Source organism: Bubalus kerabau, chromosome 5, assembly GCF_029407905.1.
Source record: "Bubalus kerabau isolate K-KA32 ecotype Philippines breed swamp buffalo chromosome 5, PCC_UOA_SB_1v2, whole genome shotgun sequence".
Lineage (NCBI taxonomy): Eukaryota > Metazoa > Chordata > Mammalia > Artiodactyla > Bovidae > Bubalus > Bubalus kerabau.
Window position 1 is genome coordinate 128,724,484 of NC_073628.1, and position 25,095 is coordinate 128,749,578.

At 50.3% G+C, this 25,095-nt stretch overlaps 2 protein-coding genes across 2 annotated transcripts in view; one reads left to right on the plus strand and one right to left on the minus strand.

Annotated features, from left to right (window-relative positions):
* LAMB3 (laminin subunit beta 3) overlaps positions 1–1,161 on the plus strand; it is a 191,276-nt gene extending 190,115 nt beyond the window's left edge. The window contains exon 24 of the mRNA XM_055583108.1: positions 685–1,161. Within this exon, the coding sequence (XP_055439083.1) occupies positions 685–821 (137 nt within the window). The 3' untranslated portion in view covers positions 822–1,161. The remainder of the gene's footprint in view (positions 1–684) is intronic.
* Positions 1,162–3,124: 1,963 nt separating this feature from the next.
* CAMK1G (calcium/calmodulin dependent protein kinase IG) lies at positions 3,125–23,361 on the minus strand. The gene is made up of 11 exons (XM_055583675.1): positions 23,270–23,361; positions 17,235–17,363; positions 14,251–14,325; positions 11,628–11,766; positions 10,858–10,981; positions 9,095–9,170; positions 7,454–7,566; positions 6,623–6,701; positions 4,637–4,724; positions 3,989–4,407; positions 3,125–3,215 (listed from the first exon to the last, which is right to left on the minus strand). Exons 1-11 carry the CDS (start codon positions 23,359–23,361, stop codon positions 3,125–3,127), a joined length of 1,425 nt encoding a protein of 474 aa, XP_055439650.1.
* Between the last annotated feature and the right edge of the window lie 1,734 nt (positions 23,362–25,095).

Genomic DNA, 25,095 nt, shown 5'->3' on the forward strand with positions numbered 1-25,095 from the left:
GACCACGGGGTGGAAGCAAGACATGCTCAGATTCTGGCTTAATGAGAAGACTTTGTAATGAGGACTGCCTGACGATGGAGCCTTGTGAGGCAGTGACCCCCTCTGCCGCCCTGCTCTGGGAAATTGAGGCTGAGGCTGAGTACCAGCTCCTGTGAATGCCGAGCTGCCTAGGACAACAGGAGGGACAGGCTGGACCAGATCCCTTTGGAGTCCTTCACATCCTCCACACATAACCTGGGAGGTGGGATGCGTAATGGACCAGCAGGGCAGGACTAGGTGTATCTGGAGTGTCAGGGAGAGAAAACGGGGAGGAATCCAGCCTTCCAGCTCTTTTGCCCTGGTGCCCACCAGGATCGCTGGTGGGATGGCAGCTGACCGGGTCCACCACAGTGAGTGTCTAACCTTGGTGCCAGGGGCCTCCAGCATCGGCCTGGGACTGCTCCGCCTAGAGCTGAGGAGAAGCATAGGGGCAGGGGACCCCCGGGTCCAGTCCTGGCCTGGTTTCTCTAAAAGTGGGAGAAGGGGCTGGGGAGAGCTGCCTTGGGGGGCCAGGCTCCCCTCGGGGTGGAGGTGGTTTCTCAGGCAGGTGCAGCTCCAGGTGGGCGGGAGGGGACGGAAGGGTTGGGACTCTCGGTGCATCTCACCGGCTCCTCTTACCACTCCGGCTGTTCCTTCGGCCCTCAGACATGGAGTCAGAGCTGCTTCAGGGGAGCCAGGCCATCGTGCTCCGCTCGGCGGACCTGACGGGGCTGGAGCAGCGCGTGGAACAGATTCGGAACCACATCAACGGGCGCGTGCTCTACTACGCCACCTGCAAGTGAGGTGGGACCTCGCCCGCCGCCCCCTCGTCTGCCCTCTCGGCTCCCGGGGGCCTGGCTGGCTGGGGGTACTTTCCTGCTCCAGGAGACTCTTACACAGCCTAAAGCACAGCAGGGACCACCCCCAGGATGCAGCTGAGCCTGGGCCGGTGGGGCAGCTACAGCTGGGGGACGGTGACCGTGGAGGCGGGCCCGTGTCACCATGACCAGCAGCTCTTGAATGCAGGGCGCTTGGCTGGACAGTGTCCTTGCCCTTCATCCTCCACTGAGGCTGAAGTCCTGGGCCCACACAGAATTGTAACTAAAAACGTTGCACAAGGGAAAAGTCCAATAAAAATCTTGAGAAAGGAGCCTGGAGGTCCAAAGAGGGGAAATATTCTGTCTCCCTGTTACATAAACCTTTCTCGCCTGTTTCTGTCTCTGGTCTGGGGTCCCTGGGTGCTCCCCTGCTCAAGCCCAAGGCCTGGTGGCATATGAAGCATAGGCTGACGCTCTCTGCCCAGTCTAGCTGGCGCACCACCCAGACTGAGGGAGACGAGGCCCATTAGCTCCAGGAACTGACTGAATTCCTTCCTTGAGAGGCCAGAGGAGCTGTTTTCATCTTTGAACAACTATCCAGTTTCTCATTTGTAGATGAAGAAATAGAAACCCAGACATGGGGAGGAAGTTGTTCGAAATCACACAGCTCCGAGAGGCAGAACTAAGACTAGACTTTGTGTCTCTTGGGATTTTAAAAAGAAGCTATAAACGTGTGTGTGTGTGTGTGTGTGTGTGTGTGTGTGTGTACATGTCGGCAGATATGCAAGTGGCACGAATATTTGTGTGTTAACCGTGGTTCAGGCATTATGCTATCGTTTTATCTACATTAACTGCTTGGTCGTTACTGATCACAGTATTTATGGAGCGTGTGCATTTTATTTCATGATATGGGTGGCACTGTTCCCATTTGATAGGCGAGGAGACCAAGGCCCCAAAGGCTCACAGATGTGGCAGGCAGGGCTGAGCTGAGCCTCAAACCCACGTTCATCTGTTACAGGCATTAGGATGGATGCTGGGCCGGGCTGTCTGGGTTCCAATGGTGCCTACTTCCAAGGGGCTGTTGGAGAGGAAAATGAGTCGATGTGTATAGCTCATGACACTGGGTGCCTGGCCCACCCCCCCAGAGCTCCTGCCCTCGCCAGGTCCTGCTTGACCTCCAGCTCTCCATGCGTCTTCCACTCCGCAAAGCCCAGAAGCCCCTGAGCCGCTTCTGACTTAGAGAAGGACCAAAAGAAGCCTCATAGAGAAAAATATGTCCATTTTATTCAGCACAACACAGAGCAGGAAGCCGGAGGGGGCGGAGGACAAGAAAACAGGGGCGGGACAAGAACAATGAGCCTGATTTTCAGGGAGAGAAAGGAGCAGAAGCAGGATTTGAATGACAGGCTGAAAGGACAACAGTCGACTTCCAATTTTTACTTAATTGAGTGTGTGTGTGTGTGTGTGTGTGTGTGTGTGTGTGTGTGTGTGTGTAGGGTGTCCGGCCAGGATAAAAAGTGCTTACAGTACCTAGTGGTGGGTTTCTGTTTCATCTTGGAGGGTGTAGTACTGCTTTTGGACAGGGGTGGAGGCGTAGGCTGATCAGAAGTGGATCATCTGGGAGTTAGGCAGTTGGGAGGTGAACTCGGCGAGCTCACAGGCAGACTGCGATGCTGCCTGTCGCTCATGCAGACGGGCAGGCCCCTCTGTCAAGGAGAGGCAGGAGCGAGTGTGTGCTGAGTGGGGAGGCAGGGTAGCTGCTCCATATGGCTTTGCTCAGAGATGGCAACACAGATGGGCCAGCCCGTTAAGCTTTTCACGACGACACAGACCTGGGCACGAGCTGTCTACGCACCCTGCACAGAGCCACCCCGGCAGGGGCGGATGTGTTGGGGTTAGGGGCACGGAGCAGGCAGGCCCGGGAGGATGCCACTCCTCCTGCCTGCAGCTTCCCGAAGCTCCACTGCGGCTGGGGCTCGCTCCCTGGCCTTCGGGGAGGCTCTGGCCTGGGCAGCAGCCGGCTGCTGCGTCCAATCAGGTCTTGGTCTGCTCGCTCTCCCTCCTGCCGCAGGGTAGACTCCAGGTCTGGAAGGGTGAAGAAGAGTTGAGTATCTCTCCTGCAGAGGAAAGGGGTTGAGGGTTGGGGTTGGGGGGTGCTGCTGCCTCTAATACCCTCTGTAGCCCATTGTGGAGACTCCAGGACAGGGCTCTCCCCCTGAGCTTGAGGCCTTCCTTCCTCTAGTCCCCTCACCTGAAAACTGTAGTGAGACAGACATGGGCCCCGGGGATCACATGATGAGACAGACTCCAGTCTGCCCCACCCGGCAGTGGGAGCTGCCGCCGGCTTTCACTGGTACCATGACTTCTGATTTGAAGTTCCTGGAAAGGAAACGTCGCGGCAGGCTGTGGAGTATTTGGAGAAGGAGGAAGGGCCGGGGTAGCCCTCTGTGCCTGTGGCAGCCACTCAGACCTCCCTTCATGAGGTGCAGAAAGTACAAGCCTTTACAGAGAAGACGGATGCGATAACCAAGCCCCCTAGTCCTCCCAAAACACAGTGTCCCTGGAATCTAACCCCTGCCACTCACAGGTACACACTTTCCTGCAGGCGTTTATAGTCCCTGATGCCTCACTAAACTCTGACAGCAACACTGTAGGGCTTCCCTGGTAGCTCAGAAGGCAAAGAATCTGACTGCAATGCAGGAGACCTGGGTTCGATTCTAGGATGGGAAGATTCTCCTGGAGAAGAGAATGGGTACCTACTCTGGTATTCTGGCCTGGAGAATCCCATGGACAGAGGAGCCCATTGGGCTATAGTCCACAAGGTCACAAAGAGTCAGACACGACTGAGCAACTTTCAACTTTTCCTGTGGGGCAGACTGAGCAGGTGTGATCCAATCAAACCATTTTACAGATGGGCAAACTAGAAATAGAGACACAGATGGACATGTCGGTGGCCACACAGCTGGTGAGGGGTGGGGACTGGGTTGGAGGCATCTCCATTGACGCCCCCGACCCTTTCCAGAGCTTTTCTACACCACGGAGCTGCTTCCAAGTGGGAGAGCCTCCCAGGTCTATTTTTTTTTAGCTGCATTGTCTTGAGTTCTTTCAGCCCCAGGTTGAGCAGGACTAAGCCTGGAGCTGGAAATACGTACTGTTTTTTGTTGGCCTTTTTGAGGAGCGTGGGCTCGGAGCAGTAGGAGGCGTTCGCTTTGGTCCCGACGTTTGTGCAGCTGGAGCAGCAGCCGCAGGGCCCGACGGCCAGGGGCCCCTGCTGCATGGGCACCAAGCTGCTGCTGATGCGGAGGGAGCCATTGACCAGGCAGTTGAGGGACCTGCCCCCGGGGGCCGCGGGCTGGGGGCCGTGCCGGCAGGGCAGCCGGGTCGGTGCGGGGGCCGCCGCGCTCGGGCCCGGGACGGCGGGTGTCTCAGTGATGGTGATCTCCGGGGAGGTGGGTCTCGAGGCTGCAGGGACGGGCGGCCTGTTCTCCGCCTCGGGCTGGACCCCCGGGCTCTGCAGGTTCATATGCAGCTTCCGCATGTGGTGGACCACGGCCGCTGCGTTGAAGGCTTGCTGGGGAGACACGAGACCCGTCTCTGACTGTCTTCACCCCAGAGGGCCTGCAGCCTTCCCTCTGCCCCATGGACGCTTGAAACCAACGTGCGCACCTCTCATTTCACAGAAGGGTCCAGGGAGCTCCAGCGTCTGCCGCAGACCCCAAGGAAAGCCCCCCGCCCCAGCTGCCCCAGCCCAGCCTCCAGGGCCCAGACGGCCTGCCCGCCTCCTGGAGAGGACAACTCACCCTCCACTTGCTCTTGGCGAAGTTCTTCTGGATCTGGAGGCTGACTGATGGGTAGATGTCCCGGTGGAGGGCTGTGTTTCCATTAATCCTGTGGATGTGGAGGGGACACCTGGCTAGTGGTGGCGACGGGGACTCCGTCAGGGGTTGGGCAGGGGCTGGGCATGCAGATCCAGGGTAAGCTGCCTGGAGTTCCCCAGGACAAGGGCTGGAACCCCCTGGACAGGTCATGGGGGCCTATGGTTTAGAAGGGCTTCCTAGGCGGCTCAGATGGTAAAGAATCTGCCTGCAAGGCAGAAGACCCGGGTTTGATCCCCAGGTCAGGAAGACCCCCTGGAGAAGGAAATGGCTACCCACTCTAGTATTCTTGCCTGGAGAATTCCATGACAGAGGAGCCTGGTGGGCTACAGTCTATGGGGTCTCAGAAAGTTAAATATGACTGAGCAACTAACACTAGTATTACTACGCTTTAGAAACTTGCTTTCGAGCTGGGTGGGCAACCTATAGACTGTGGACCAAACCTACTCATTGGCTGCTTTTGTAACTAAGGTCTTCCTGTGACACAGACACGCCCATTCATTCAGCTATAGGCTATACTGCTTCCTTGCTGCGAGGGGAGCGTGAGCAGTTGCCATGGAGACAATATGGCCAGCGAAGCCTAAAACATTTACTCTCTGGCATTTTACAGAAATAAAAGTTTACTGATACCCCATCCCTCACCCCCAGCCCAGTGTCAGAGGGCATTTGGCTGTTACTATCCTTTGACTCTAAACTTTGCACAGAAGCCACCTCCTCTCGGAAGCCTTCCTCTATGAGGCCACCCCCACAGAGGCTGCCTGTTCCCTGTCCCCTGAGCCTCTTATCCATCCATCTCTAGGTGTCCTCAGACACTTGCCGTGTGAACAGTATTTTCTAGGTACTAAGGGACCCGGGGAAGTAACAGATGTGGCCCTGCTCACTGGGGGCTTACAGTGCAGGCTGGAAGCCTTGTTTCATGCCATGAACTAGAGTAATTCATGGTGAGCTGTGTGATTGTTAAAGAGAGATGGGAAGGTCTGTCTGGACTGCAGGAATCAGGGCTTCAGAGGAGGACACAGACGGCTCTGGATCCTGAAGGATGCGCATCCAAGGCAGGGCCCTCGAGGTGGTGAACATGGTGTCACCCAAGGTGAAATGTGGAAAGAGCTTGGGATGGAAGAGGGTAGGAGAAAAATACAGTCATTAGGCCTTTCTGGAATAGAGAAGGTGTGTTGGGAACCCTGACAAATGAAGTTGGTGGTGACAGGCCAGGCCAGATTAGGGAAAACCACGGCTTGCTGCGGTAGGAACTGGGGAGCTTGTAAATTTTCCAGCAGGGGGGTAGCACACAAAAAAGGAAGTGTTTTCAAGACTTTCTTTACCTGCTTTGTGTGTGTGTGTGTGTGTGTGTGTGTGTGAAGCCGCTTCAGTCATGTTCAACTCTTTGAGACTCTATGGACTGTAACCTGCCAGGTTCCTCTGTCCATGGAACTCTCCAGGCAAGAAAACTGACGTGGGTTGCCAAGCCCTCCTCCAGGGGATCTTCCTGACCCAGGGATCGAACCCCCATCTCTTGCATCTCCTGTATTAACAGGCAGTTTCTTTGCCACTAGCACCACCTGGGAAGCCCCTTACCTGCTTTACCAATTGGTTGCTTTGTGATTGTTCTCAAAGCACCTCGCATGGAATAGGCTTTGATCCCAGAGTAAGATGATGCTCTTAAGGAGAGTAAAGTTGTCTATCTGGCTGCATCTGATTCCCAGTTTGATGATCCAGCTGCTACTGTTGTATCAGAATCTACCTCATTAAATGCTGTTTATATCTCTGGCTTGATCTGATCTGTGCCCTTTGGGTGCTATACCAGTAAACAGCTCAGGGCAAGCAGACTCCAGGGAAATGCATTGTGAAAAAGTCAGCGTGGTGTCCGGGGAGCAACAGCAAGGGTGTAGAGCCCACCTGCGCCTCACTCACCAGGGGTGCCTCAAGGCCTTCTCGCAGGTGTACCGCTCATTCGGGTCCTTCTCCAGCAAGTGGCAAATAAAATCCTTGGCTGTGGGGAGCAACCAAAGACACAACAGCTAAGGACCAGATCTCATGACTGATGGAGAGTCACTTCCAGGCTGGTGGGTGGCACAGAAGGCATCTTTAGCTCATCTTCCAAAGAGGCAATTTTAAGAGTCTTGAAAGAGAAAAAGAATCCAAACCACCGAGCAACAGCCCACCTAAAACCACCAGTGTGGCTCCACACAGCTGTGTCACCCACACAGCACTGCAGATACATCTCTGGTCACGAGGCACCCATGTGCCTGACGCCACGCAGTGCCCGCCTGCACCAGTCAGGGGCCAGCACCGCACATGGGCACACACGTGAATGCTGGCTTAGCTCTGATCCCCACTTAAATGGACCCAAGGACAAACACTGAAGGCCTCACTTACACAGACCTTGCAGGCTCTCGGCTGGACAGATGAAAGGCAAAACTCAGCCTTGGTTTTGCCCCTCCTGCTTGGAATATGCCCCTGGGCTTGTTCTGCCCTCCTGGCCCCTCATCTGAAGTACCTCCCTGCTTTTCCAGGCATCCCACGGTTCTGCCTCCAGGAAAACAAAAGCAGGAACCTTAGATGCAAATCATTTATTTGGCCTTTGAACCAGATGAAGATTTCTCCACTTTCCTCGGCAGCCTGTTCTTTCAGATTCCCCCGGGACCGTTAAGAGCCAGGCCTGTCATCCTTGGTTAAGCTCTCTTCTCTTGGCAGCCTCTGCCTTGAGCCTGTTATTTTGTCTTTCCCTCGGACTGGTCTTACCTGACTCAGAAATGTCATCCCAGAACGGAGATTCAAACTCATAGTAGCCTTCCTTGATCTTCTCAAACAGCTTAGACTCAGTTTCTTCGTAGAAGGGGGGATACCCACACAGCCTGCAGTGGAACAGCAAGGTATATGCTGCTGGAGGACCTGGTCCTGGGCCAGCCGCTCCCCTCTGCCCAGCCTCCACTATATACACGGGCAGGCAACAAGGGTCTCCAGTCAGCAGTGTGACCAGTACATGGGTCTGCCCCTGATTCACGAATGATGCGTGCATGTGCTAAGTTGCTTCAGTCATGTGCAACTCATGCAGGAATGACGCAGGTTCCATCAGAACCAAAGTTTGGAACAGGTGGCCCTTTGTACATTATATCCCCCAAACCCTCACTTTCTCCCTTCCCCTGACTCTGCATGGGTGCAAAGTCACTTCAGTTGTGTTGGACTCTTTGGAACCCTATGAACTGGAATCCACCAGGCTCCTCTGTCCATAGGATTCTCCACCCAGGAATACTGGAGTGGATTGCCATGTCCTCCTCCAGGGAATCTTCCTGATGCAGGGATCAAGCCCTTATCTCCTGTGGCTCCTACATTGTGGGGGTATTCTTTACCACTGAGTCACTGGGGAAACCCCCATGACTCTTGAAAAGTGAAAGTGTTAGTTGCTCAGTCATGTCCAACTCTTTTTGATCCCATGGACCATTACCCACCAGGCTCCTCTGTCCATGGGATTCTCCAGGCAAGAATACTGGAGTGGGTTGCCATTCCCTTCTCCAGGGGACCTTCCCAACCCATGGATAGATCCCAAGTCTCCTGTGTTGCAGGCAGATTCTTTACCATCTGAGCCATCAGGGAACTTTGACTCTTTAGATGACGTACAAACTATCTTCAAGAAGGATGGTAGAAATGTCTACTTGAATGTAACTTTCCAAGGGATTCTTTTTAGGCTGTTCTTCATTCTTTAGAACCTAAACCACTGATTGGCACAGAGGAGACAGCCAATGACAATTTGTTGAGTAGATCATTGAAGAGAAGAGTTATTCAACATACATTGAGGAAATAGAGAAATGCATCCATACTGAGGAGGAAATGATTAATTTCAGGTTATTTTCCAAGAGCAAAGTTTGCTATCAGTGAGAAGGGATACTGGGCAGGGGGTGGTGAGCAGATTTGGAAAGGAGAGCCTGAGAACGTGAGAAGGAACCGTGATGAGGTTCATCCAGGCCATCATTTTGCCTTGGGCTGACGTTATCAGGAGAGAAATCTGAGACGCGAATATTGTGCCCCCTTGGCTTCTAAGTTTAGGATGTCTCCTCCCTCTTTAACTGTTCATTCCATAGAGTGGGACTCGGTACATTTATATACAGTAAATGGGGGTGGGATGCAGAAAGCAGGAGTGCCGTGTGGCTGCACAGTGGGTTCGCGCTGAACTCTGTTTTTATAACCAAGTGGCGATCAGGACAAGATCCTCTGGAGCTGTGTGCATGAGTGTGTGTGTGTGTGTGTGTGTGTGTGAATGCACGTGGACGTGCACATGCTTTGGAGGTGGATGCTGCTTGAGGTGCTGAGATGGGGAGGAGAGAAGAGAGGGTGAGCAGGCGCTGAGACTCCTCAGGAGCTGGGCCAACGCCAGCTTCTACTCACAATATGTAAGTGATGACACCGATGGACCAGCAATCCACAGCCTTGCTGTAGGGTTTCTGGGCCAGCACTTCTGGAGCTGCAGTAAAACCAAAGGAAGAGTCAGGCTGAGCAGGAGCAAGAGCAGACGGTGAAGGATGCGCGTCAAAGGTCAGCAACAGGCTTAGAGAAGAGGGTTAGGGTAGCACCTGGGATGTGTTGATGTTTAAGGCTAAACATTCTCCTTCAACATGGACAGTGTCTCTCCCAGCAGGCTAAATCTTTCTCCAATACACTGGGAGGCCCCATGACAGGCCCCGTGACTCCTCCATCAGACTGGGGATCTCCAGGGCTAGGTTTCCTCGTTTAGACTGAGTACTCTGGAGGCAGGGTCTGTAGCTTTCCACTCAGATGGGAGACCCCCAGGGCAAGGATCCTTAGACAGGGAAATCTGCAGGGTAAGGACTCTTTCCTCTCACGAGATCGGGATCTCCCTGAAAACAGAGGTTCCATTAATTGAGGAACTTCCAGACGGCAGGTAGGAACTGTCCCATCAGTCTCTGTTACCTCCTAAGGGCAGGCCTTCATCTTCCCCATCAGCCCAAGAGCTCCATGAGGGAATGGGCCATGTCTTCCTCTGACTGGCAGCTCTGGGGCAGTAGTGAGCTGCCTTCGGTATTTATCCCAGATACCAGTGATTTGTATCCAGTGGACTCAAAACCTATTGGTAAGTAACCAACCTCTCTTTCAGGGAGAGGGAAGATTCCCTCTGTTGAGTCAGGGTTGTACTTCCTACTTCCAGCCCCAACCACTCTTGATGAGTGGCCAAGAGAGAAGGGGCAGACGTGGATGCTCTGAGCTTTGGCTTTCTCCTTCCAAGAGCCCAGGAGTGCTGTCTCCTGGTACCCTGCCTGTTGGCACCTTTTGGGGGGCCCTGGAAGCCTACAGAGCTATGAAGCAGGGGGCCCCACTTCTGCCAGTTTCCTAGGGTATGTCCTTGGGTGTATATTTGGGTGCCCCTATTTAAGTCCTCAGATTCAAACTCAACATTGCACCTCCAGGATGCCAGCAGTCGGGGGGCTGAGGTCTCCTCCAGATGGGGAGAAAGGAGAGGGGGGCTACTGGCCAACCCCTCTGCAATCTACTGATCTCTGGGTTTGTGGTCTTGTTTCTGTCCCTGGTCTAGGTGGAAAAACAAAAGCAGGAAGCCTTGCTGCAAAAATGAGAGCCAAAGTATAGACAGGGCAGTAGGAAGGCTCAGGTTAGGATGTCTTTAAAAGATGTAGGGTTTGGGAGCAGACGGAGGTGTTTCAGTTAGATTGAAAGTGAAAGTGAAAGCCGCTCAGTCGTGTCTGACTCTCTGTGACCCCATGGACTATACAGTCCATGGAATTCTCCAGGCCAGAATACTGGAGTGGGTAGCTGTTCCTTTCTCCAGGGGATCTTCCCAACCCAGGGATCAAACCTAGGTCTCCCGCATTGCAGGTGGATTCTTTACCAGCTGAGCCACCAGGGAAGCCCAAGAATACTGGAGTGGGTAGCCCATCCCTTCTCCAGCGGATCTTCCTGCTCCAGGAATCGAACTGGGGTCTCCTGCATGGCAGGCGGATTCTTTACCAGCTGAGCTACTCAAACCTTAGACCAGAGAGATCAGGTGGCCCTAAACCTCACACATGACTGCTGTACTAGGATCCCGCTGTCTCCTCACAGCAGTCTTTTTCTGTGAGTAATAGCCACGTGGAGGAATGTAGCCAACTGGTCAACCTCCCTTCTGTCCCCAGACTCACCCACGTAGCCTGGGGTCCCACAGGCAGTGGACATGACACCACTCTGCTCCATCTTGGAGAGACCGAAGTCTGTGATCATGATCTTAGAATTCTCCTCGGGGGTGAGGTACAGGAGGTTTTCAGGCTGTGAGGGAAGAGAAATATCATGTAACGTAGGATGCAATCACCTGAAACATGCATTTATTTCCTTTCCCCCCTATCTAGTTTCTTAGGAGGCTGTATCCTGGGCTCCTGACTTTAAGGCCAGACTTATTTCCCTCCATTTTTCCTATCTTCTTCCTACCTGACCTTCATTCACCATAACTCAGCACCTTGTATTTTGCTTTTGGCCCTGACTTTACTTAGCTTTATAGCTATTGATGTACTAACCCTTCCTTCTTCTCATCCCCAACTACCCCAAAATTGTTTTGTTTTTTGAGGAAACCAACCCTTATTTTGTCTGATCTCTCTAAACTCTGGTACGTGTCTGATGTGATGCTGACTCTCAATAAGTATTTATTAAATACTGTATTCAAGGCTGTGTTCAAGGAGTAGCATGGATTTTCTTGGTAACCTCATAGGGTGAGGATAGTGAAAATCAGAAAAAGGCTGAGGTGCAAATTAACAATGATTGTTCAGTCACCCAAGATTTGTTTTAGAATCCGAGCATGAAAGGGACCTTAGGGATCATCTGGTTCAACTCTCTCATTTTACAGAGTTTAGACTGCCCACGATCCATGCAGCTTCCCAAAGAATCATTCCATGTTTCCCGGAGGGCCCCATCTCAGCACCTTTAAGTCTCTGTGGACGATGCCGTTCTCGTGGAGGTATTTCACAGCTGACAACACCTGCTGGATGACCAGGCTGGCATCCTTCTCTGTGTAGACACCCCGTTCCAGAATCCGGTCAAACAGCTCCCCACCAGAAACACTGTGGACACAGGCGCAAGTGCAGGAATCCAGCCCTTATTTCAAATCAAAGGGATGTGAATGGCTTTGTTCTGGAGCTCTGGGGACGTAGGGCCCTTTGATGGAGAAGGCAGGTTTCCACCCACCACCATTCAAGGGGTGCCCGGGGAATTACTCCAATCTCAGGATACATCCTTTTGAGTACCTGGAGTGCTATCACTAGGGAGTCATTTCTTTTGACCAACCATTGACCTCTCTTTGGAAACTCTCTTTTAAAATGCAAAATACCACTGTTTAGGGTTTCAAAAGAAGTCAATTTTCAACTAATACCATTGTAAATCAGCTATATTCCAATTGTTGCTTCCCGTGGACATATTTCACAGCTGCCTTCTTTCCTGGCCTGGGACACAGGGAGCCATGATAAAAGGGAGAAGTGAAGCTGAAATCAGACAAAGTAGGAAAGAGAAGGAAGTCCAGATGAGGCTAACTGGGCTTCTGCCAGGATTTCTTTCCTCATTTTGGAAAAGCTGAAATTATGAGGTAGAGTCATAGCAGTGTTTTTAGGCTCACGTGGTACAGCATCTGAGGGTTCACTGGCACTTTAAGATCAGGTCCAACCCTCACATCTTGATGTTCTCTAAACTACTTTCGCCAAATTTTCTGTCAGTGCTGGAACACATCAGTGGCACAGAACTCCCTCCCTCCTAAGACAGGTTGTTTTATTTTTTGTCATCTTCTTAATATTTCTATGTATTATGATGGAACTTGGCTCCCTGCAGTTTCTACAAGTGACATTGCTTGTGGATATCCACACACGTAGGCACCATGCAGCAATAAGGGAGCAGAGATTTCTCTAATCAAAATGACCACCATCCTGTTCCTTTGGTTTCTTCCTGAAGCTCTGGGCTCTGTTGTGGGAGCTGGAGGCTCATGAGAAAGATACTCTTTGTCCATGACTGTGGATTCCTGACTCACAGCAGCCTGGGTCCTAGAGCTGGTGCTCTAGAAGCCTTGGCAGGACTTTGTGCATCTGTGAGTGCTTGATCACGTCTGACTCTTTACCCTGTAGCCTGCTAGGCTCCTCTGTCCATGGGATTTTTCCAGCAAAAGTACTGGAGTGGGTTGTCATTTCCTCCTCCAGGGGATCATCTGGACCCAGGGATTGAACCTGTGTCTCCTGCACTGGCAGACAGACGCTTTAGCACTTGAGCAACCTGGGAAGCCCTTGACAGTACTTTGGTGACATCTAAACCTGCCCACCCTCCCACCTGGGTGACTGTGTGCTCATTCTGTTGACTTGGTCTCATTAAGATGCCATGTGATCCCTGCTCACTTGTTAGTGCTGCTCTGGGTCCCTCTAAGCTCACTCCCTTGGCTGCTTGCTACCACTATTCACTGAGCCTCACGTGAGTCCAAGAGTTAACAGCCTGAGTAGACTCAATAAAATTCCTGGGGAATCAGCCTATCAGTCAAAAAGACTGCATCCACCTTTGCTGAGATTGCAGGGTTAGTGTATGTGTACGTGTGAGTGTGTGAGTGTGTGTGTGTACCTTATACACAGAAGCATCTCTGAGTCTAAGGATGAGCCCTCAGGGGCACTGACTAGCCCTACATCAGTCACTCTCAGGCATAGCTCTTATCTGGATGTTACCATCACATGGACACTTTTGTAATGTGGCACCATTTCTATCCGATACATGGACACAGGCACAATCTCAGCTTATTTTTAACACTGGGTGGCTCTCTTTTAAGAAAGTCATTCTTTCTATTGAATTGCTATCTATCTACTTATGGCTTCTACTTCCATGGTAATTTTACCCTGGAGTGATGCTAAAATATTTAATACCCAGTTTAGAGAACAAGGGGGGCTTTCCTAGTGGCTCAGATGGTAAAGAATTAGTCTGCAATGCTGGAGACTTGGGCTTGATCCCTGCATTGGGAAGATTCCCCTGGAGAAGGGAAAGGTTACCCACTCCAGTATCCTTGCCTGGGGAATCCCATGGACAGAGGAGCCTGGCGGGCCACAGTCCACGGGGTCGCAAAGAGTCAGATACAACTGAGCGACTAACACTTTTCACTTCATTTTCTTTATGGACCATGGACTTATGGGTCAAAATGGACTCAAGCCACAGTGCCAGAGGAAGGTTCTGGAGGCCTCCTGCTATGCTGGGCACTACCCTTTCAACTGTAGTGTTGTGAGGCGGTCCAGAAAGCCTGAGAGGCATAGGGAAGCAGGGAAGGGTGGACAAGTTAGGGCTACAGCCATTTCAACAAGTGGTAAGGCTACACTGGTTCATACCGACTCAATTATCAGCCCTAGTTTTAACCCTCGGTCCACTCAGAACACGTCCACAACCAGAAAGAACTCTTGGCACGTCAAAGCCTCTTGAACTAATTCTTGATTTGTCTTTTAATCACCTTCCTTCCCTTACCACCGACAAACCTCTTCTAGGCTTCTAAGGCCCCACCAGACCTGTGTGGGGGAAGAGGGTCGCCATGCACTTACAGCTGCATGACCAGGTAGTAGTGAGTGGCGCTCTCATAGATGTCCTCCAAGGTCACAATGTTCTCGTGCTTGATCCTGAGGAAGAGAGAGGGTCACCGTGAGTGACCTATGGTTCACGTGGTCCAGACAGAGAAAGCAGATCTAGCCTAGATGGACTTGGATTTCTTTCAGAGACTTCTGATGACAATGTTTAGGAAGACAGGATCCTTGTGACGCCTTCCTGATAAGTAGGCAGTCACAAAGAAATTCCAGAGAAAAGATTCCCAGCATGGTATTCAATTCGCATTTATGAGTGGGTAACTGATCCTCCTGACTTCAAGGAACAAACACCTCACTGTTACTCCAGGAATCTCTTTAAACTTTACCGAGAGAGAAAGCTAAAAGAGCTGAGGGAAGCTGAGGGATCTGTGATCATTAGTTCATTTTGAAAAATGGGGCTCCAGGTCTCCTTTAGAAACATCCCATCAAGTGTGATCCCTCAACAGCTGGGATGTAGGTTAGCTAAGCCTCCTCATGGATAACCTAGAAGGAAGCATTGCAAGATGATTGTTCCAGGATATTGTGAGTAAGACAGATGCTCATTTTGAGGGTCAGTTCCGTGGGATGCCTTAGATCAGTGATTCTCAAGCGGGGGCTCTTTTGTCCCTCAGGGGATCTTTGACAATATCTACTGACGTTTTTGTTTGTCACAATTGGGGACGGGGGATGTGTTCCTGGCATTCAGTACGTAGAGACAGTAATGTTGCTAAGCACCCTGCAATGCTTAGGAGAGCCCTCAACACAACAAAGAATTAATTGGTCTAAAATGTCAGTAGCACCTAGGCCAAGAAACCCTGCCCTGGACTACCTTTGTCTGGGATTACTCAGAGGCTGAGTCAAGCAGAATAATCATATTAGCTGAGGGGTTGGTTTGTAAGCAGCAATTCTGTGCATGCCCATCCAGGAGGAAAGTCTCTACCCAGGGGAAGAGGTAGTTTTACCCAGGGCTCTGCAGTACAAGGATTAACTTCAACTTGGAGACAGCTGGACCTGAGTTCAGGTCCATTTGCTACTTGGCTAATCTTGGCTGGTTTACTCAAACCTTTAAAACCTTGCTTTCCTTGTCTATACAGTATATCCCTCCCATAGAATTATATCAGGATGAAAAGTGATAAGACATGTAAAATGCTTAGTACAGCGCTTGGGGAATAGTAAACACATAATCAGGAGTAGCTAGCATCTTGAAGATGTTAAAAAAAATACAGACTCCATGCAGTGACTGTGATGGATTCATCTACATTTATAAGCTGATGATGCTAACAGTAATTTATCGATGATTTACTCACTGAACAAATACTTATTGAATATCTATGCTGTTAGGGACTGGGATACAATGTAATGATAAGAAGGACCAGTGAACCTATAGTCTCTCTCTACCCTAATCTCTCTGGAGCCCAGACCAACACTTCTACCAGACACTTCTATGTAGAGATAGCTGGATATATTTATTCAATATGTATAGAGGTAGGTGGATATTTATATTCAATATATTGCAACCCATTGCTATTTCGTCTCAGCCTACACATCCTTTCCATTTGCTGTCCTAAGCAATGAACGATATGACTGTCCACAGAACAGCTCCATCTCAAGGTCTTTTTAATGCTTTTTTTCTTTTATACTCCTTCCAGCCAACCCCAACCACCTCTCTCTCTGAAATATCTCTAGGACTCAGTCTTCCTGCTGCCATGTGATCTTGCCACCACCTCTGGTCCTCATCCCTTGCCTCAAAGATTGAGAAAGTTTGGCAGTTGGTCTTCTGCCCTCTAGGCTGGCACCCTCCAATCCATCCACCACCATGCTTAAGAGGGATGGCTCTAAAATATAAACCGACCATGGAAATTTTGCCTTAAAACCCCTTGATGACTTTTCTCTGCCCATAGAATAAAGCCGATATTCTTTCTCATGGCATCCAACACCCTTTCAGGTCCCCTTCACCGCTGCTTCATCTGTCCCTTCATCGGCACCCACTCTCAGTTCAGGGGCTTTTCAGTTCTAACTCTCCCCTAATGTCCCTTGCCCTTCCATGATCCTATGTTAATATTTATGCTACACTTGACCTGACTTCTCTTTCTGCACTGCCCTTCCTGCCTCCATAAAATTCTACTCATCCATCAAGGTCTGTCGTCTTTGAAAATGTATCTAACATTCATACTCACGAAGACACACACACAGGCAACACGAATCTCTGTCTCTTCTACACTCTGCCTTTTGCTAGTGTGGCTCACAACCAATGGGACTGGCATTTGTTATGGGCACCTCTGTCTCTGCTAACAAAGATATGAGTTCCTGAGGATAAAGAGTTTTTTCGACTTCATCTTTGTGGTCCTGATGCCTAATCACTTTTGGATTACTGTAGGAGTTCCATAGAGGTTTGGTTTATGAGTCCTGTTGTAAACATTTGATGATTTGTTAGTGTTGTCTCCATTGTGGTAGTTGGAACACTGAACCTACATTTGCATTAGAAGAAATTGAGGCTCATTTCCAAATCTTGTACTGCTGCTGCTGCTAAGTCACTTCAGTCGTGTCCAACTCTGTGCAACCCCAGAGACAGCTGCCCACCAGGCTCCCCCGTCCCTGGGATTCTCCAGGCAAGAACACTGGAGTGGGTTGCTATTTCTATACTACTTCCTTAAGTGTTACTTCTTTCTGGTGTTGACTTTCAATTGATTTTTGGTCCTTTGAGCTAATCACTTTGTGGTCTATGTGTACAAACCAGCTCTGCTCTCAGTTGATCACTAGTTGTTTTGATGAAAAAAAAAAAAAAAATCAGCCAAGACAGCTGTCTGGCTAATATAGCTGATGGATCAAACTGACTCATCAGCTCGAGCAAAGGGAGTTCATACCTTTGGGGGTGGAAATCCCACCTCAGTCTCTCTCAAAGGTCATTTGTGAAGGAAAGGTTGTGATCCCCTGGTTGTCCTTGACCAACACTAAGACCCACTCACTTTCTCAGCACAGCGATCTCATTCTCCAGGCTGCTGTCCCGGAAGGCAGGTGACTTTTTGATGCACTTCAGGGCAAACAGCTTCCCAGTTACCCTTTGCTTCACCAGGAAAACTTCTGAGAAAGCTCCTCTGAGTAGAAAACACCAAGAGATAAACATTAGTACTGGCAGGCTAGGGAACATTGCTGGAGACAAAAGCAAAGGGCAGATGAAAGAAGGTGTGGCTGGTAATTTGTTTCATTGTCATCGTGGGCACCATGGCGGATTCTATCTGACATGCCATCGTATTTTTGACTCAGGGGCTAGAGGGCTGATTGCTCTGGCCTAGTTCCACGATTTGGAAATGATTCTCAGAAACTCTGCTTTAGGTCTGCAGATTTCTCCTCTTGGCAAACCCATTAAGGAGAGGCCACTGCTGATCTTAGAGAGGCAGTATATGGCAAATTCTGTAAAGAAGTGCCCAACTATACGCTTACAACCCCAGCTGCTGAAGCTTTGTGGTTCCCCAGTTAGGGCAGCCTTCAGGAGCTCCTTAGTAAAGGACTCACTAAGCTGCTTTCAAAGCACAGAGCTCAAGTAATTTACACCAGAAACACCAATGGTGGAGACACTCCAGCTGCTGGTGAAGATGCGTGAACAAATGCTACAACTGTGCATTCTGAGAAAACTTAATAAAAAAAAAAAAAAAAAAGAGAGAACGAGAGAGGTAGCTACAGAGTCAATTTACTTGTCTTCTCCCAACATGGTGTGGGCTTCCTTGATAGGAATAATTACTCCTGAATATTCATTGGAAAGACTGATGTTGAAGCTGAAAGTCCAATACTTCAGCCACCTAATGTGAAGAACTGATTCATTTGAAAAGACCCTAATGCTGGGAAAGATTGAGGGCAGGAGGAGAAGGGGACAACAGAGGATGAGAGGTATCACTGACTCAATGGACATGAGTTTGGGTAAACTCCGGGAGTTGGTGATGGACAGGGAGGCCCAGCATGCTGCAGTCCATGGGGTCGCAAAGAGTTGGACACGACTGAGTGACTGAACTGAACTGAACTGAAAGAATCTGCCTGAAATGTAGGAGACTCCGGTTCGATTCCTGGGTCAGGAGGGTCTGCTGGAGAAGGGATAGGCTACCCACTCCTGTTCTTGGGCTTCCCTTGTGGCTCAACAGGTAGAGAAATTCACTTGCAGTGTGGGAGACCTGGGTTCACTCCCTGGGTTGGGAAGATTGCCTGGAAAAGGAAAAGGCTACCTACTCCAGTATTCTGGCCTGGGGAATTCCACGGACTGTATAGTCCATGGGGTCACAAAGAGTCAGACACGACTGAGCGACTTTCACTTTCAACATGGTGTTGTCACTGCTTGGCAGTTAGAAGTAGCACTGAGAAATGGGGCTTTAACATGAGAGAGAAAAGACTCCTCTGTTAGTTTTAGACGCTGATGACTACTATGATCCAGCCATCAGCGGCAAGGGGGCTGAGCATCTGCTCGCTCAGTAGTATCTGTGAGAACGAAAAACAGAGCCCAGCTGCTCTGGGCAGGCTGTCTGAAGATGGAGAGGCTGGAACCCAGTGAGAACACAGGGTAGGATTCCAAACTGCAGGCTTCTTGGTTTAAGGGCCGTGTCGGGGGCGGTTGCGGGGAGGCGGTCCTCGAAAGACAAGGCTATAACAACATTTAGTGAACAGTGGAGGCTGGGCCTGATGTTAGAACCTCAGATTTTGGGTAACAAGTCATATACCCAGTTTCTTCATCCAAAAAATGAGAATGTCAATAGTATCTGATTCATAGGGATGTTGAGGAGAGTATGTGAGTTAGTAGGTGTAAAGTGCATGAAAGTGTACCTGACATCTAGTTAACTACACGTGTAAAATACTATTACCGTTATAAGTACAATTTTAGGGAGAACACAGGTTAGTAATGAGAGGAGACGAGTTAGGGGGGGAAATAGCTGAGCCATCCTCTCCCTGCCATCTGGGGGTTCTAGCATGGAGGCCCAGTGGCAGTCCAGCTTCCGGAAGGACATCCAGAATCTGCATTAGAAAGCACTTGGTGTTTCCGGTGTCTGTTTCCTGCTTCCCTCAGCTGCACTTGGAACCAAGTTAATTAGAGCTTTCAGAGCTTACTCTATTCATTCATTCATTCACCCATCCCTCCAATCAAGATTTATTGAGCACCTACTGAGTCTTAGACACTAGAGATAAAACGGAAAGTTTTTATTCTGCTCTTAAGCAGCCTGTAAATTACTGAAGAGCCCAGACAAATGAGCAATTAGCATTCACTTTGAAAAATGCTGTTAGGCTTTCCATGAACGCTGGCTGAGCTGACAGAACCTCTCTGTGTCAGGCCCTGGGATTAGTACTGGTCTGGCTTAGAATCTAGTGTCAGAAATAAGACACAGACAGATCCACAGGAAGTGCTATGACCCCACAGGAAACAGACACTTAAGAGAGGGCCTTGGTTGTGCTTGGGAGGGTGGGTCACACACTGCACAACCCCAGCAGAGGCCGTCACCTCAGAGCCACTGTATCTTTTCATACAATAATTACGATAACATTTTTACTCTGGACCACGAGCTAGAGAAAAGGGCCTTTTTTCCCCCTAATGTGTACAAAGTGACCTCTTGGATCGGCTGAGAATCACATCATTCGTGGCCCTCTGACTTAAGAACATGCTGAGTTCAGTTTTAAGGGATCAGTGAGGGTTAGCCCAGGGAAAAAACAAGTTGGAAGTGATGTTTCAAGTGGGGGTGAGGCAGAAGCAGGATTAAAAAGCCTGGAAGTGCAGAACAGAAGGGAGGGGTGGGGCCGCTGGCGGGTGGTCCAGCCCCTTTGCTATGGATGAGGCACAGAACAGGGGAGATGGGTGTGGAGGGACACCGGGTCCTATGCCTGGCTCTGGGTGGAAAATGCTCATGTGTTTGTGTGATGGATGGATGGAGGGAGGGATGTTGGATGGGTGAACGGATAGGAAGTTTGGACTGGGATTATCACTGTGTTCCAGTCATCGGAAGACCTTGCTTTCCTTATTGTAAAAGGAGAGTCGAACCACATGGCCTTAAAGATTCCTCCCACCTGTGATGTTCTCAGGTTTGCCTTCAGATTTCTCCTTTTGCCTGTATCTTTGGAACCGCACAAGGATGGTTCCCTGATTTCAAAGCTGACCCCCTCTCTGAGTCCACTTGGAAAAAGAGATCCAACTAAGAGCTTCCTGGGGGATCTGTCCTGCAGCGAGTGGCATCTCCTAGGGTTGTGCAATGTTGTGGTAATTACTGCTCTTCTGCTCAGGCTGCTTTATGCATGGTGTGTGTGTTTATGTGTGTGTGTGGAGCAGGGGCAGAGGAGAGGGATTAGAGGACTTAATTGTGCTGTCTGCCAGACTGGGGAGCAGAGAGCTAGTTTTGAGTGGCCAAGGTTGCATGGGTCAGAAGGCAAGATGGTCGAACTTCAGTGCTAAAGCACTTGCCGTGATAGAACTTGATTTGCTCTGAACAGCTTTCTGCTCTGGCTGGGAGCAGAGGTGCTAGAAGAGGAAGGGAGGAACCAAGAAGAAAAATCTCCTCCTGGGCCTTGAAAAAAGGAGGCGTGGCGCTCGAAGACATACACTGTGTAATGGACGAGTTTTGCCAAGTGTCCCTAAAGCTGCCCAGGGCCCTGGAATTGTGGGTAATGTCTGGACAGATTTCACAAAAGCCTATTTTCCCCTGATGGGTGGTTCCAGGGGAGCTGAGGACTAGGGGGACGGTGCCTTCATCATGAGATCCTGGCGCTTCCTGAACAGGGCAAGTCGGCGCTGCCTCTCTGCCTCTTTGAGATCACCCGCCCTGGGTAATGCCACGGGGTCTGCAGCCTGGGTTGCCTGTCCCCATCCTGAGCACCGCAGGGGTGTCTTCTCCGGAGCTTCCGCTCGCCTTAGCTGCTGCCACAGCTGTGACTTGCCCCCATCTTGTCTGTCTGCTCCCCTCACGTTAGTGCTGGGCTGGGTACGTGGGAGCCACCAACAACACAAAATACAGATGGCTGGCCGCCCGGTCCTAGCCCCTTTAAATTCCAGTTTAGCATTCCGAGACCAGGAAGCTGTATTTTTCAAAAATTCCCTAGATTGAAATGAAACTAGGAAATGATTCATTTTCTTGATTCTGACAGTGATACTGTGGATATAGGAGAAAATGCCTTTGTTCTTAGGTGGTGCAGACAGAAGGATCCAGAGGTGACGTGTCATGATATATGCAACTTGTTTACAAATTACAAAAAAGTGAAGTGTGTGTGTGTAAAGCAAATATAGTGAAATGCTAACAACTGGATTTAGGTGATAGGTATAGCAGAGTTCATTGTACTATTATTTCCCTTTTACTTAACATTTTCATAGTTAAGTGTTAGAGGCATAATAAGCTCCCCAGGTGGCTCCCCTGTCCCCTGGGGTTTAGAAGCTGCTTGGCAGACTTCACTGAGCTCCTTGAGGGTGGCATGCCTCTGTCTCCGAATGTCCTGTAGCACAAGTCTGAGTAGACGGTGAATACACTCTTGTCAACCTGGGCTTCTTTTTCCCTCTTTCTCTGGATTCAAAAATCCAGAGATTTTTGGGATGCTTAGCAAAGCATTTTTGATTCACTCATGAGTTGTCCTCCTTTCCTGCCCAAACGCCCCTGCTAACCACCCCTGTCTTGGCAAAGGCCCTTCATGGACAGCGGATGTTCTAAGGCCCAGGGTGGCCGCTGAGACCCTCCTGTGTGCTGAGTGCCACCCCTGCCTGGGATGGGAGGGCCCACAGGCCTCCTCTCAGGGTCGAGCTGGCTCCTCTCTGGTTTCAGAGACTGTGTGGGCAGCATCACTGCCTGAGGTCACTGCCTCCTAGCCAGGTGGAGGGAGCTAAACTTAGCCAGAGTTGGCTCAAAGGAAACCTGGCTTGCGTGGACAGCCCATGAAGGGCCCCTCGCATCCTCAGCCCAATTAGCCTAGATTAATTAGCTGACCAGCAGGGGTTTGGAGGCCATGAGAGCCGGTGGCCCGGAGCCGCTGCCAGCCTGCGTCAGAGGCCGCGGCCTCCTGGAGGCAAGGCAGGACTAAGTGGAGAGTCAGCCCCAGGCAGGCTGTCTCTGCTCCACCAGGCGTGCAAGAGCTGTCCAGGGGCAGGCACAGACACCCCAGAGGCGGGCGGGAGCTTGGCTATAACTCGACTTTATTTTTCCAACATGGTGCTTCAGTATGGAGCCAAGAAGATGGTGGTGGTGGTGGTCACACACGTGTGCTCAGTCGTGTCCGACTCTTTGCAACTCCATGGACTGCAGCCCGCCAGGCTCCTCTGTCCATGGGATTCTCCAGGCAAGAATCCTGGAGTGGGTTGCCTTGCCCTCCTCCAGGGGATCTTCCCAATCCAGTCATCGAACCCAGCAGACAGATTCTTTACTGTCTGAGCCACCAGGAAAGTCCAAGAATACTGGAGTGGGTGGCCTATCCCTTCTCCAGGGGAATCTTCCTGACTCAGGAATTGAACTGGGATCTCGTTCATTGCATGCCGATTCTTTACCAGCCGAGCTACCAGGGAAGCCCTAGAGGATGGTGATGGTGGGAGGCAATTCAGGTGTGTGTAACCCATTGGCTTCATAGCCTCAGAAGCACCACCTTCTGTAGACAGCAGACAGTGGGTTTGACCTGTTCACTGTGAGGGGAGTGGAATGAGGAAGCCAGGTGAGGAGGCCCAGGAAGGTTCAGGTCACTGGATCCCTGGAAGTGCTCCAGAACTCCTCTTCCCTGCAACCAGGGCAGGACTCACAAGTTGTTATGGATCTGGAAGCAGGGAGGGGTCTCGGGGGGTGGGAGAAGGCAGAACCTTGGGGAAAGGGCTGAATTGACCTCTGTATCACCCCAGGGCACCTTTCCCTGAACCTCCCCTCGAAGCCCCTACTCTGCTCCTGCGACCTGTTGAGATGGTGTATCATCTGCTGCTGGCCCAGGACGGCTGTCTCCAACCCGCCCGCCCCACCCCTCCGCCCCCAACCAGCAGGCAGCCCCGCGCCCTAGCCTCGGCCCCTGGACTCACGATCCCAGCACTTCCATGAAGATGAAAGTTTTCCGGATGTTGGTGGTCTGTTTCTTCCAGGAACTGCAGTCATCCTCTTCCTTTCGACCCATCGCCTCCAGAGTTGAAGCTTCTGGGGATGCTTGGTTTGAGGAAGGGAAGAAAGGATCTGATCAGGTAATTTCTCCAATAGGATGAGAACAAGTTGTAAAAAGGATCTATAATACTCACATCCTTCATGTAACAACTAGGAGTAAGGACAGGGAGCAAAATCTGGATAACTGGCAAAAATAGGTTACATGACCATGACAAATTTTATTGACAGGCCACTACATGCCTATTGAGTGTGTCCCATGCTCACAGGGTTTAGACTCTCATAATGGAAACTCCCCCTTGTGCAAATGTCTTTGAGGACAATAACACATTTACGAATAGATTAACATGGGACTATCCACCTTAAAGGGATCTGAACTGTTTATGATACCACTAGAGCTCTCCTGGTGGCTCAGACAGTAAAGAATCTGCCTGCAATGCTGGAGACCCGGGTTTGATCCCTAGGTGGGGAAGATCCCCTGGAGAAGGAAATGACAACCCAAAGTTTTTTTTATTGATTCAGACTACCGAGTCAGCCGGACTTCTATTATCACAGCTTGGCTGCCTCCTCCAATCATTACTATTCTTAACTTCTCTCCTACTATTCTGAGTTAAATGAATGAATAGTAGATGAATGAGCATCATTTTTCCTCTGCAACTCCCACAGCATTTAGCACGGTGCTGTAAAAATAGTTCCTCATTAAAATCTGAATTGAAATGTGCCCTGAGTTTATATTAGGCTTCTCTCAGTACTAAACAGTATATTATTCAACGGTCAACACCTACGATGTGCCAGGGGCTGTATGTACCCTATCTCACTCCCCCTAAATAGTACCTTTGGGAAACCCTCTTCATCCGTCAATGTGTGTTTGTTTTCCTGACTGACGTAATGAGAACTGGAGAACCAGAGAAGTGGTCTTATATCCTAGTGTGGTAGATAGAGCAGATCTCAAATCTTTTATAAGGATGATTCAGGATGTATCCGAAGATCAGATCATGTAGCCAAGATTATAGGGCTAATGACTTGCATTCTAGATTTCTTATTCAAGTTTAGGAACAGAAGCTATGGATCTCCTACTATATTATACTGCATTCTAGCCTCTTGACACTTAGTTCTATGGTCTTCAGTTCAGTTCAGTCTTACTTGGTGTTTTTCAATGCGTTTCTAGACAAATGGGTTCCTGTTACATTTCACTGTAAGGTAACGTTGCTCATGGTACTCAGTGTATAACCCAGTGGTCAGATGAAGAACACAGGTGATGGTTCTGGCTTTCAAAGTGCCAGAAGACTGGAGAAGTCAGGAACCAAGCAAGTGAGCTAGTATGTACACAGTGATAAAGCCTGGATAAACCATGAAAGAACAGAACCTGAGCTTGTTACAGAGACGATCAGGTCTCCCTGGTCTTCTTTAGGTGAAGGTCAAAGAGGACTCATGTCATAAAGTAGCTTCTAGGTTCTTCTCTGCCTTTAAGTCATACCTGGGAGGCTTAAGACCCTGGAAATAAGAAGAATGTGACCAAGCATGGTTCTTGCTAGGAGGAAGAGGCGTGGAAAGACCGACAATTCTGGCCCAAGTGGATCCTGAGAAGGAGATGGGAAGACAGATGGTGTAGTTGGCAGAAGCACACATCTTGGTTTCTAACCCTCTTGGAGTAAGCACCCATCCAGGAACAGAGGAGATCAGGGACGTGGATGGGTGGGCTCCCCAGGACCCTGATGGTGGGAGACTGCAAGCCTAGGAGGAACTCTGACCG